Raw genomic sequence first — 13478 nt, forward strand, 5'->3', positions numbered from 1 at the left:
GGAAAGTTTCACCAACCAATACACTAAAATCAAAAGGCTGGAGATGATCCAGTGGTTAAGAGCTCTTGCTAACCCCACACGTGGCGTACAACAGTCTTTAACTCCAGTTCTACAGGATCAAATGCCTTCATCTGACACCTCAAGTATCAGGCACACACATGATAAACATGAACAAGAAACATTCCTACATAAGTAAATAAAACAATAGACTAAACCAAGCAGAAAACAATACCAGGGATGGAAGACAAGGGTAAAGAAATTCTATCAGACAGCAAAGAAAATAAATAGATCAGCATAACAAAAAGCCAAATTAAGAATTCATGGAATGAAGGAGAAAGATGACTGAGTTTTTAAAAGCACTTCCAGGCTTTGTAAACATTAAATCCCTACTCTACTACGCATTTATTTGCAGTTCCAAATGCACTGTCAAAGTTGCAAGTCAGTTCCAATGCTTTACAACCAACTCTGAACACAAGAAAAGCACTAGAGTTTCTATTTTATCTAGCATTCTCATGGTATAAGACAAATATAAATAACAGATTCCAATATTACCAAAAACATGAAATAAGAAATGCACACTGAAGCCGGCATGGTGGCGCACACCTTTAATCCCAGCACTCGGGAGGCAGAGGCAGGCAGATTTCTGAGTTTGAGGCCAGCCTGGTCTACAAAGTGAGTTTCAGGACAGCCAGGGCTATACAGAGAAACCCTGTCTCGAAAAACCAAAAAAAAAGAAAGAAAGAAATGCACACTGAAATGTTATGTCAGGGCTAGTGAGGCACTCACCACGAAGCTTGAGGACTTGAGTTCAATCCCTAGGACTCCAAGGGGAGAAGAAAGTGACTTCTTTAAGTTGTCATCTGACCTCCACAAATATGTTGTCATTCATGCCTTCCCACCCCACGCACATGAATAAAAACTAAATTGTGTGTGTGTGTGTGTGTGTGTGTGTGTGTGTGTGTGTGTGTGTATTCTGGGGTGGGGGATGGAGATTAGGGGGGGATTGTGGGGATAACTTACATGAGAGGACACTGAGAGGAGAGGAAGGGCTGATATGGGGTTGTAAACTAAATAAGTAAATAAATTTAATTTAAAAATATATATTCCAAGCCAGGCAGTGGTGCCACACCCCTTTAATTTCAGCACTGAGGAGGCAGAGGCAGGTGGATTTCTGAGTTCGAGGCCAGCCTGGTCTACAGAGTGAGTTCCAGGACAGCCAGGGCTATACACAGAAATCCTGCCTCAATAGAAAAAAAGAAAAGGAACATAGTCCAGTACTAAATGGCAAATTTCAACAGAACAAAATTACAAAAACAACAAATGCTTCTCCAACAGCCTAATCAAGCTCAGGGCAGAAATAGGAAGATGGAAATGAAAAAACCAAACAAAACAAAGAAAAACAAAGACTCATTGAAACAAACACTTGGTTCTTCAAGGCAAATACTGTTAATAAAAGAAGCAAATCAGAAAAATTAGACATAGAAAAGAGAAAATATAAAAAATATCAATGAAATCCAGAGGCAAATTAGGAAATACTTTGAAAACCTGTATTCAAAAACCAAGAAAAAATGGCCTACCAAGAAGAAAGTTCCTAGACATTGCCTACAAAATTAAAACCAAGAGAATAGAAAATGTTTAAACAGACCTACAAAGATCAATGAGACTGAAGAATAAAATTTCTTAGCTAAAAAAGATCAGAAGAAGCAAATGGATTAATCACTGCCAAATTGTACTGGAGTTTAAAAAAACACACACTCGTCAAACTAATCCATAACAATAGAAGGGGGAGGGAGTATTACCAGACTCATTCCATGAAGTCAATATTACCCTGATACCAAGATCAAACAAGGATGAACACACAACAAATTTTCTGATGAACCCGAGTACATAAAGGTACTTCAATGATTGCAAGTCAAATTTAGCAACACAAAAGATGTGTGATTCCAGGACCTTCAGTGATAATATTCTCTATTTCAGTCCAAACCTAAAGAGAAATTGACCTGCCTTCAGCCCTGAGTTCCCAACAAAGGAACCAACGTGGTGATCATTGATGAAGGCCATAAAGGTGCGTTAATCACTTCTGTCAAAAGGACCCAGAACACCTCCTTCACCATCCATCCTCAAGCCTCAAAGAGCTAGCTGGTCTGAATGGAAAAGACTAATACTGCAGCTTTACTCAGTCTTTACTCAGCCCGCAACACGTTCAAGGGTTTTTTGTGAAAGCTTTAAGAAATACCTCAACTGCTGGGTGGGGGTGGTGCACGCCTTTAATCCCAGCACTCGGGAGGCAGAGGCAGGCGGATTTCTGAGTTTGAAGCCAGCCTGGTCTACAGAGTGAGTTCCAGGACAGCCAGGACTATACAGAGAAACCCTGTCTCAGAAAAACCAAAAAAAAACAGAAGAAGAAAAAGAAAAAAGAATTAAAAATACCTCAACAATGTTTGAAGAACCTATTGTATAAAGGTAAGGGGATTTGTTGTTTATGCACTCGCATACCAAGCCCCAAATGTGTGAAGTATGAAATGTGAGGCTCAGTCTGGAACAGGGATCAGTCATGACCTAACCAAGAGCATACTCAAGTGCACAGGCTCTGCTTTTCCATCCAGGCACAAGTTCCACCTCAGCCGAATTTGGAAAACTTCGTCAAGAGCTGTCAACCAAGAGATGGTTTTGTTCATCCTAGCCATGGAGATGTGTTTTCATGGGCCTTTCAAAGAATGTATTCCTTTTTGATATTGCCCTTGTTCTCTGGGCTCATCAAGTCAATTCCTATAAAGCAAGGAGTTGGGAACAGTTCGAGCAGTTCAAACGGCTATGTGCTGTTTAAATCACAACCTCTTTAGGGGTTTGGGTTTTTTCTTTTTCAGAACCCTATCTGCTACCCTGCAGCTCTAATGCTGGCAGGTGGAAGGGTGCTTACCAATGGCACCAATGAGAAATGTCACCACATTCTACATACGGTTCAATCCTCTCCAAGTCGGTAGACAGATGATTCTTTAGATATAGACAGACCTCCTCCTAAAGCCAGTGAGTTGCTGCTGAGGTTTGACAGGAAGCCTATCTATCACCTCTCGGGAGTAGCCTGTTTCAGGCAGTGGTTTTCGGCTCCTAGGAAGCCTTCCTCAGTTAGGAAGTGTCTGAAAAGTTCTCTGTTCTACGCAGAGAACCATCTATAAAACAGCCAAAATTCAGGCTACACAGCATGAGAGCTCTGTTCAACCCTCATCTTTCAGTTTCCATACTTGAGCCCTCCAGGCAATACAGGATGTGAGCTCTAACCAACAGAGATGACCTGACCCAAAATATAGCTACTTCTTCCAAGACACATGACATCAATTAAAAGGATCCTATACCTTTTTGGCCAGCTCAATATAGTGTCAATGGCTACTTATTTTTACTTAATTTAAGTTAGACCTATAGGTTATAAGGCTATCTCAAATGTTGCGAGACAGGGTTTTTCTGTGTAGCCCTGGCTGTCCTGGAACTCACTTTGTAGACCAGGCTGGCCTCGAACTCAGAAATCCACCTGCCTCTGCCTCCCGAGTGCTAGGATTAAAGGCGTGCACCACCACAGCTTCAAATGTTTTTATCTTAAAAAAAAAAAAAAAACCACCTTTCAAGGAGCCCTCAGACCCTCCCTGTTTATAGCTTAAAGGGAGTTTCCTAGTTTCTAGAAATCCAGCTCAGAAAGTAGAGATCTGTTTCCTCCCACAATTGGTATGATTCTTTGTGGACAGGGAGGAAAACAACTGTTTCCCATCCTATTCTTGGGTCTTTCTTCCAAGAAATGGATGGAAATTGAGCCAAGAGGAAGAAAGGGTACTATCTTGTTTCATTTTGAAATGAGGAGAGATTTTTTAATTTGCTTGGTTATTCCAAGACAGGGTTTTTCTCTATGTAGCCCTGGCTGTTTTGAAACTTGCTCTGTAGAGCAGGCTGGCCTGGAACTCTGCCTCCCAAGTGCTGGATAGATAGATACGACCACTGCACAGCAGAGTTCACATTTTCTAAAGCATCCATATTTTTTGTTGTCTGGAGTGCTGCAGATCCAACTCATGAAGCTGCTTGTAGAGATATTTTCATCTGCAACACTGGAGAATGTCATATTTTTGTACAGTCCTTAGGCAGACAGACATGTTCTAAATCTTTTCTGAGAATTGTACCTCCAGCCTGGGTCTCAAGGGAGGTGCTGTTTTTATAGTTGAATGAACTAACCCTGTCCAAGTTGAATAATAACAGATTGTTAACTTTGGAAAAGAAAAAAAGAAAGAATGCTCAGGATCAAGTTAGTCAAGTTGTTCTCATTTCAAAAGTGCAAATACAGTTCAACAAATGCAAATTATTCAATATAATACAACATGCAGACTAGCAACAGAAATCATATGATCTTCTCAATAGATAAACAACAGGCCTCCAAAGCTCAACATCCCTTCAAAAGAAAAGCCCTGGAGAGGAGCTGTAGCTAAATTGGTAGTGTGTGCCACCTAATACACACAAAACCCTGGGTGTGGCTGGGCATGGTGGCGCATGCTTTTGATCCCAGCACTTGGGAGGCAGAGGCAGGCAGATCTCTGAGTTCAAGACCAGCCTGGTCTACAGAGCGAGTTCGAGGACAGCCAGGAATACACAGAGAAAACCTGTCTTGAAAAATCAAAAAAACAAAACAAAACAAAACAAAACCTGGGTATAGGACTGCTACAAGATCAAGGCCAGCTTAGACTACATTGCACATTACAACAACTGTGCTGCAGAGCAAGAACCTGTATCTATCCACCATTCAACCTCCACACTAGAAGACGGAATAACATGCTCATACATCACCAATAGGACTAATTCTGGAAGGTGGTTATATTACTGAAATCTATGTAGTTTTAATGTGACCCCACTAAAAATCTGAATGCCATTCTTCACAGAATTATAATAAATAATCTTAAAATCTATTCAGAAGCAAACAGGCAAACAACCAAATCAATCCTGAACTGCAAGATCCATGTTGAAGCAGACATAGTGATTCATGCCTGTGATCCTAGCACCCTGTCTAAACGAAAAATAAAAATAAAAAACCAAAACAATGAAATCCTATGGTAAAACAGCATTCCTAAAGAACAAGGGCCAAACTCTCCCATAGCCTGCACCCCCCAACACACAATTAAGGTTAGAGGCATCATAATGCCCGATTTCAAACCATACAACTAAACTGTAGTACTTCTGTAGAAACAAAAGCATGGTATGGTCACAGACTTGTAAACCAATGGAATAAAATATAAACCCCAGAAATAAACCAAAAACACATATGGGGAGACTTCATCAAAATGGTGCTGGAAAAATTTAACATTTGTGTATAGAATGAAATTAGATCTCTAAGACTTCAATTCAAAATGTTTTAAAACCTAAAACTTGAAGACCTGAAACTTTGAAACTGCAAAAATAAAATACAGGAAAAATATTTTATTACAGAAAGGACTCCAGTGGATTAGGAGATAATAGCAAGAATTGACAAACAGGATTGTATGGAATTAAACGGGTTCCATACACAGTAAACAATTACCAGCCTAAAGAGGTTAGACTATAGAATAAAATCTCTTACACACTGAGCCACCAACCAGGCAGCATACACAAGCTGATCCAAGACACCCGAAACACACACACCAGAGAACTGTCTGGTCTGGCCTCAGTGAGATAAAACAGGCCTGACCCTCAAGAGTCTTGAGGCTCCAGGGAGTGGGGAGGCCTGGTTGGGGAGTGGGGAGGACATCCTCTTGGACACTGGGGGTTGCGGGAAGGGGATGAGGAACTGTGAAAGAGCAAACTTGGAGGGAGTAAGGACTGGACTTTTAAAAAAAGACAAGAAAAAAATTGTTGCCAGCTATATATGAAAAGGAAATTAGTATCTAGAATCTATTAAAAAAAAAACTCAAAAAATTAAATACAGAAAAATCATCCAAAGGATAAATGAGCAAATGAACTGGAGAGTTTTCAAAAGAAACAAGGACCAATGAATATGTGAAATGTTCAACATCCTTGGCTCTTAATAAATGCAAATACACTGCGATCCCATATAATTAGAATGTCTACTACAAAGCAAACAAAACATGCTGGCAATGATCGGACTGTAAATTAATACATCTAATGGGGAGATCACTACAAAGTATTGTATGACCCAACTACATCAGTACTAGTTAGGAGCCTAAGTTGGCTTGCCACAAACACACATGTACACCATGTTAATACAGCACTATTCACTAGAGTTAAGACTGAAAAAAATCAACCTAGATGCCCATCATCAGATGAATGTATTTTAATTATGTGGAATATATATACAATGGAAATTCATTCAGTTATAAAGAACAACAACAAATCTATGGCATTTTTAGAAAAAAAATGGGTGAAACTGGAGAACATCATATTAACCAAAATAAGGCAGACTCAGACAAGTATGTTTTCTTTGGTAAGAAGAATTCAAATGAGATATTTAACAATATACACAAGACATGAAAGCAGAAGTGGGGCTATTTGAGGGGAGAAGGGAAGCCATCAGAGAGGAGAAAAGGGGACAAGAGGTAGTAATAGTAGGAGTGACTCTCAGCAAAGCACAACATACACATTTGAAATGTCACAATGAAATCATATAGATTCCAAGGGTGCGTATATGTTGTCGTAGCACTTAAGGAGAGAAGGCACTGACTCAGGATTGCTGCAAGTTCACAGCCAGTCTGGTCCACAAAGCTAGTGAAGGAAGGGAAAGAGGGAGCTGGAGAGAGAACTCAGCTGTTCAGAGTACTGCCTATTTCTCCAGTAGACCCTTGTTCAATTCCCAGTACCTAATGGCAGTTAACAATAGTCTGTAACTCCAGTTCTAGGGAATTCTATACTCTCTTCTGGCATCTGAGGGCAGACATACATGCAAGCAAAACATCCATACACATAAAAAATATGATGTAAAGAAAGAGACCTATTATTCTGCATACTAATTTAAAAAAAATTTTTAATATATTCATGCATTAATATTGACTTGTCAGTCCTACTTTTCACATCTATTCTTTAATTTTCATTGAATATTTTTTAAAGATTTATTTATTTATTATATGTAAGTACACTGTAGCTGTCTTCAGACACTCCAGAAGAGAGCATCAGATTTCATTACAGATGGTTGTGAGCCACCATGTGGTTGATGGGATTTGAACTCAGGACCTTCGGAAGAGCAGTCGGCACTCTTAACTGCTGAGCCATCTCGCCAGCCCTTGAATGTTTTGCTGACAAAATAATTATATATTATAGATTATGTGATATTACAATAACTTATAAATTGTGCAATGATCAAGTCAGTAATTAGTATATCCATCACCTTAGTATTTATGTGATGAGAACAGTCAAAAACTTCATTTGTAGCTACTTTAAAGTACATACTACAAGTACATTGTTATTAACTAGTATATCTAACTATTCAAGAGAACACAGCATTCTTGAATATGTACTGTCCATTTTTCAAAATTATCTTTGCTATGGGCAGAGTTTTTATCTTTTATCAAAATGACCTTAATCTACACTTACTAGTACATATCTAAGAAGTCAATTTTCTGGGAGTGTAATGGAGTGATCTAGGCTCTGTACTTCCCCTACTACTAGTTTCTACTTTTATTACACTATGAACTTTGAACATAAGGTAACTATGGTCAAAACCAATTGAAGGAGTTGGATATACTGGTCCATGCCTGTTATCTTGGGCAATGAGAAACTGAAGTAGCAAAGACCACAAATTTGAAGCCAGTCTAGGTTATATAGTGATACCCTGTATGGGGTGGGGGGGAGCATGGGGGGAGGTAAGAATAGTAAATAGAGAAGCGCATGAAATACTAGAGTTTGCTTTCTAAAGTTCATAATAGACTAGATAGGTAATTAAAACTTGGAAGACTTACATGTCTTACATGACTTACAATTACTCTTTACATGTGCATTTCTTACTCAATACTGTTATAATGCAAAACTAAAGACATGAATTCTGCATTACTCAGCCATATTTTTAAATACATTATAAAAGCATTTGCAGTACTACTTTGTCAAAAGAAACACTAAATTACAAGTCATATTAAAATGTTTCTATTTCCATAAGTTTAAATTTTTTAGGAGAGATAACATGCAAACAGTTTAAAAATTAAGACAAGCTAAGTAAGAGAGAGAGAAAATTAGGACTAATTTGGTAGATTTCAGGTTAAATGCAACAAATGTCCAGCATCCTCAACAAAACCATACATCAGGAGAAAGTCTTAAATAAAAGAAAAAGCAGAGTATCAACTGAGAACACCTACAGCTTTCATTGGCGTTGAAGCTTCTAAGAATGGCCTTCAGTTCCTGCAGCCTCTGGTGGGCTCTTGCGTGTACACTGTCAATCAGGAGCTTTTCTATTGATAAGTGGTCAATCTGCATAAACAGCAACAATAAAATCCAATGTACAATTCAAATATTTTTATTGTACGTGTGTGAATGGACACAACTATGCCTTAAGATGTTTCTTTTCAGTATTGGAAATTATCCAGTATAAGCAAATTTAGATAAAGTAAAAATATAACTTAATGATTCTGAGCTTTTAATTATTTTAATTGTATTTAATTACATTGGAAGCGTTCAAACTAAATTTCTTTTTTTTTGCAAGGTATAGGAGACGGGGGGGGGGGTTCAGTTAGTTGAGTGCTCAGAATGCAGGTAGCTATGGATTTGATTCCCCAGCTCATTGAAAACTGGGGGGCAGGGGGGGAGCATGACTATAATCCCAGCATTCAGGAGGTACATGCAGGAGGATCAGAAATCCAAGGTCATTCTCAGATACATAACAAGATTGAGGCCAGCTGGGTGACATTTGAGATCCTTCCTTTTATACTTGGGAGGCAGAGGTAGGCAGCTCCATCTACATGAGTTGAGGCCATCCTGGTCTACATAGCAAGTTCCAAGAGAGCCAAGGCTACACTTTGATAAATGTAAATCTAGAGTTTATATACATATCAGTAATCACAGTTCTCAGGTGCCAGACCTTAAAAACAAAATAGTCTGATTTAAACTATAAAACTTAAACTAGGCTAGGGGCATAGTTCAGCATCAAAGAATACGCTCAGATGCAACCAGTAGCATTCTCCTATGAACTGAAACTGAAAGATATGAAAAGTTATGTTATATTCTATTAGATGTTTAAAAGACCAAAAACAAATACAGAAGTATAAAACAAGTTTCACACAGGGTTTTAAAAATTACGTATCTTGAAGAATTTTTGCTAAATGTTTTATATGTGCTAAATTATATTTATTTAATCAAATCAATATTAAAATACACTGAGAACCCTTTACCTTCATGGCTCTTTCTACTAATTTAGAATCAGAAGCTGGCAAAGGAGGATCATGAAAAATCTGTAAAGGCTTGGAGACATCATTCTCATCGATTTTAATTGTAACTTTGTGAACAGATGCTGTGCCTGTTTTTCTCCCTAGAACCTGTTGACTGAAAGGGGGCAGGGGGAGAATAACATATAAACACAGCTTTTCATCGTTTACAGTCAAATAGAAACATGCATTATGCTGAGTCAGAACCTTGAACATAGCAGGCCCTCAGTGTTTGTGCAGGGAATACATTAATACTGAGAAGACATTTCATAATCCAATTCAGCATTTGTTCTACTGCATTTTAGAAATAGATACTGAATTTAAAAATAAGATACATGCACTCACAAAAAAGAAAAAAAAACCTGTAAACAGAAACCGTCTAATAAATATTTGTCTCTGATTTATCCACAGAAAATCAGAACGTAGTCAATTTCAAACAGGAAATAAAGACGATAAATAGGCTCATAGCAATTTTCTCCAAATAAGTTTTCAAAGATACAATTTAAAAGGGGAAACTGTGATAAATAAGCAAGTATGTTTTACAAAGTGATACTCAACACTCTAACCTTTGGGGACTAGGGATCTAGCTCCACTGGCAGAGGGCTGACCTTGCATGCATAAGGCCCTAGATTGATCGCCAGCATCACCCAAAGCTCATAGCTTTTTGAACAATCCAGCATGAGCCCACAGTAAAGTAATGGATGTCTCAGGTGGTCTACATGATAGTGAGCACATTACTATGGGCACATAGCTATTCATATGTAATAAGTCAGTTGTACAAGGGAAAGAAACCAAAAAGACAGGCTTCACTTATCACAATGACCTACCAGAACCAATTTTACTTACTTCCAAACTGAGAGGGAGAGGCTCTTTCCAGCATGGTATCTTTCCACCTGTACAAGGTCTCCCCACCTCTCTCGGATTAACATTAGTGTCTGGGAATGTAATACTTCTAGTTGAAGCGATAAGCAGAAACAATCTGATTTATCTTGTTAAGCAAAATACAGTATGTTACTCACGCAGCTACTAAGCACAGGTAAACAGCATCTAACAAGGAATCTATCTCGAAAAAGCTGGCTATGGAGAAATTTTCTAGAATCATCTTTGTCTAATGACTCATCCTAAATATGACAGAATTTGTGGTTTTCTGAATTATCTTCTCAAATGACTCATCACAAGTAGTAGTAGTAGAATGTGTGGAATAATTTTAGAAAAAGGGCTGATAATTTTGGCCTAAATAACCAAAACTAATGTCTAGGTTTGCCCCTTAATTGATCATTGTTTGGAAAATACAAATTGAACAAATAACATATTTCCAGATCAAAATGGTACCTTTTTTGAGACAGCTTCTCATTATGTACAACAGACTGACTTTGAAGTAGCTATGTTGCACAGGATGGCCTCGAAGTCAACATCCTGCTGCCTCTCCTCTCAGGTGCTGGGATTATGTACCACACCTTGCCGAAGCAATCACTTTTAGGAGTTGTCTGCAAAGCAGTGGTAAAATTTGAAATCTTATAGATATACCATTAATGTTCACACAATGTCTATTCATGTTCTCTCAATGTCTATTTATACCCAAAAAAGGTAGGATGTGGGAAGGAGAGACCAAACTACTACACAAAGGATAAACAGAAAATGTAGAAGAGGGAGACACAAAAGCAGTAGGTCTCAAATATCAGAAGGATACGTAGGCAGTTGTACATGTCCTGAAGAGGTTTCTCATCAGCAAAGAGCCTAGACTGGACCAGCTGATGGATAAAATCGATTTGCATGCTATGAACCAAAGCTCGCCCATCTTCCATTGGCAGAAGAAAAGAAAGGAGTTAATTAGAAAAGTCAGCATTATATAGCATTAACTGAGAAAGTGTACACTAAAAATAAATTTAAATTAAAAAAAAGAGTTAAGATTTTGAGAAAACTATAGCTTACACACTGAAAATTCTTCCATCAGTAGGTAGTTATGCTTATCAAAATTTTGCTTCAAATTATAGAATTGCTACACAAATTTTCCCACAGAAATACTTCACAAATAGAAGAATGCCAAAAACCATTACTATGATGACTTACCTCCTGTTTCCTTATCCTCAACTAGAATTTCTAGCTTGAGAAGACGCCACGGGACTTCTGGGTCATCACCCATCACTGTCAAGGTTGCTTCAAATTCTCCTTCAACTCGAAACTTCACACGGCCATTTGCTTTTAGAAGAGGAAAATGTACTGCTTTCAAACAATAAGCTTCTGGCTAACCTCCAAGTTTCAGTCTCACTTATAAGACATTTTAAACAGACTTTCATCCTGGTGTTGAAACAAGTCAGTGATTCAAACAGAGAGAGTACCAATGTCCAGGTCATTAAGAAACCAAAGGCACCTCTTGTTACATTATGAATAAACACCAAAGCATGTCCTCCAGGCTCAACTTTGGAACCTCTTTTCTCTTCCAGTCTCAGGTAATCCCACTCATTCCCCTCAGTGCAAAGATCACCACATTACTTTTAGGTACCAAAGAGAGAACAATTATGGATGGCAAAACATAGGTTCAACCACCACAAAATCAAAACTTCATTTACTTGTTCTTTGAACAAAACCCAAAAGGTCACTTAAAAAAGTAGTCTTACAAAAACAATCTCAGGTACATACCCACTGTAAGATTTGCTAGCTGTGGAGGAAGATCTGTCGTTACAAGCCTATGTCTAAGAATCTGATTAAGCTGATGAAGTGTGGCTTGTTTCTCAATTTTGGTAATTGGGTCTGGAGGAATAATTTTGTCCTACAAAAAAATGAAAAATATTTTTAAATAATATACAAAAGATGTAAATGTTTACCTGCACCCAACTGTACACGTGAGTACTTCTTACTGTACTCAAGACAACCACAACACTCATTTCTGTTCTCTGCATCCAAAACTAGTGACTATACATTTGACTGTAAATAATTCTCAGCCACCTTGCTAAAGCCGGCTATGTTCTGCATGGTGCTCCATTTATGACACCAAGTAAATGTCACTAGATGACTTCCTCTATTTCCTAAATGTACAGAATACAATAGCAACAACTCATTTTTAAGCACTTCCAAAATACCACTGCTATGGAGTCATGTTCACATCTGAAATACACACTAAATTATATTTGTACATCTACTCACTCCCAACAAGGATGGGGAAAGGGAAGGAAATGGAGAAAAAAGAAAAAAGGAGGAAAAAACAGATTCCCTGGTTCAATTGGCCCCAATTTATTTCAAACTATCACACTTTTACTTAAAGAGGAAAAAAATTGAATTACCTTTTTTATTTTTTTTTTAAGGGAAAAATAACCCAAAACAGTTTCTTCTATACTGTGCTATCCAAACCCAAAGCCTTTTCTGAGTAAAGGGGCAAAACACTTACCCTGATGCAGGTTGGAAGCCGTGGATAAGAGCCAGTAGTCAGTACATCAATGGCATATGGAATAGCAAAACTAGGCAGGCGTGCATGGACCAGGGCATCTCTAGCTAAGGAGGCCAAGCGGTCAGCGGTATCCACAAATAAGATAGCTTGCTGATCTAAAAAGCTTGAGATCATCTTTAAAACAAAGGGTAAATACATCATTTACTCACTCCAAAGCAAACTTAAAAAGAAATTAATATATGTGGCTTCTTATTTATCGGATGAAATATCAAGAGTAAAAATTATCCTAACAGACTTCTAGTGTTGGATAGCAATGAAATAGTTAAAATCATGGACTCCCAGACTGCCTCGATCTTTTTAACTTTATAATTTACTAGCCATGTCTACTTGGGCAAACAAGTTCTATGCCTAAGGTTTTCATCCTGAGACAGCCCTGGCTGTCCTGGAACTCTGTAGAGCAGGTTGACCTCAAACTCTGCCTGCCTTGACCTCTACCTCCCAAATGCTGAGATTAAAGGCATGTGCCACCACTGCCCATGGGTGTCTCAGGTTTTCAACAGTAAAATGGAGATGATTCTCAACCTAATGAATAAAGTTGTTCTGAGGGTATTACATAACTAGCCTTCAGAACCATGCCTAGAACACAGGAAACGGTACATATTGCCCAATATGAGATCCAAGCCAACTATCTGCCCAATACAGACATTCTATTAGTTTTCTAGTCA

At 38.3% G+C, this 13478-nt stretch overlaps 1 protein-coding gene across 7 annotated transcripts in view; it reads right to left on the minus strand.

Annotated features, from left to right (window-relative positions):
• The window catches only part of Med14 (mediator complex subunit 14), an 87227-nt gene that overhangs the window by 61043 nt on the left and 12706 nt on the right, over positions 1-13478 (minus strand). For all 7 annotated transcript variants that reach the window (XR_878029.3, XM_030251357.1, XM_017318510.2 and 4 more), the window contains exons 4-10: positions 12754-12927; positions 12009-12138; positions 11439-11567; positions 11059-11166; positions 10215-10347; positions 9336-9486; positions 8307-8418 (exon numbers count right to left, since the gene is read on the minus strand). Coding sequence is in view for 6 of the 7 variants with exons in the window: in XM_030251357.1 (XP_030107217.1) it covers positions 8307-8418; positions 9336-9486; positions 10215-10347; positions 11059-11166; positions 11439-11567; positions 12009-12138; positions 12754-12927 (937 nt within the window). In the remaining variant the exon portion in view is untranslated. The remainder of the gene's footprint in view (positions 1-8306; positions 8419-9335; positions 9487-10214; positions 10348-11058; positions 11167-11438; positions 11568-12008; positions 12139-12753; positions 12928-13478) is intronic.

This window comes from Mus musculus, chromosome X (assembly GCF_000001635.26).
Source record: "Mus musculus strain C57BL/6J chromosome X, GRCm38.p6 C57BL/6J".
Classification (NCBI taxonomy): domain Eukaryota; kingdom Metazoa; phylum Chordata; class Mammalia; order Rodentia; family Muridae; genus Mus; species Mus musculus.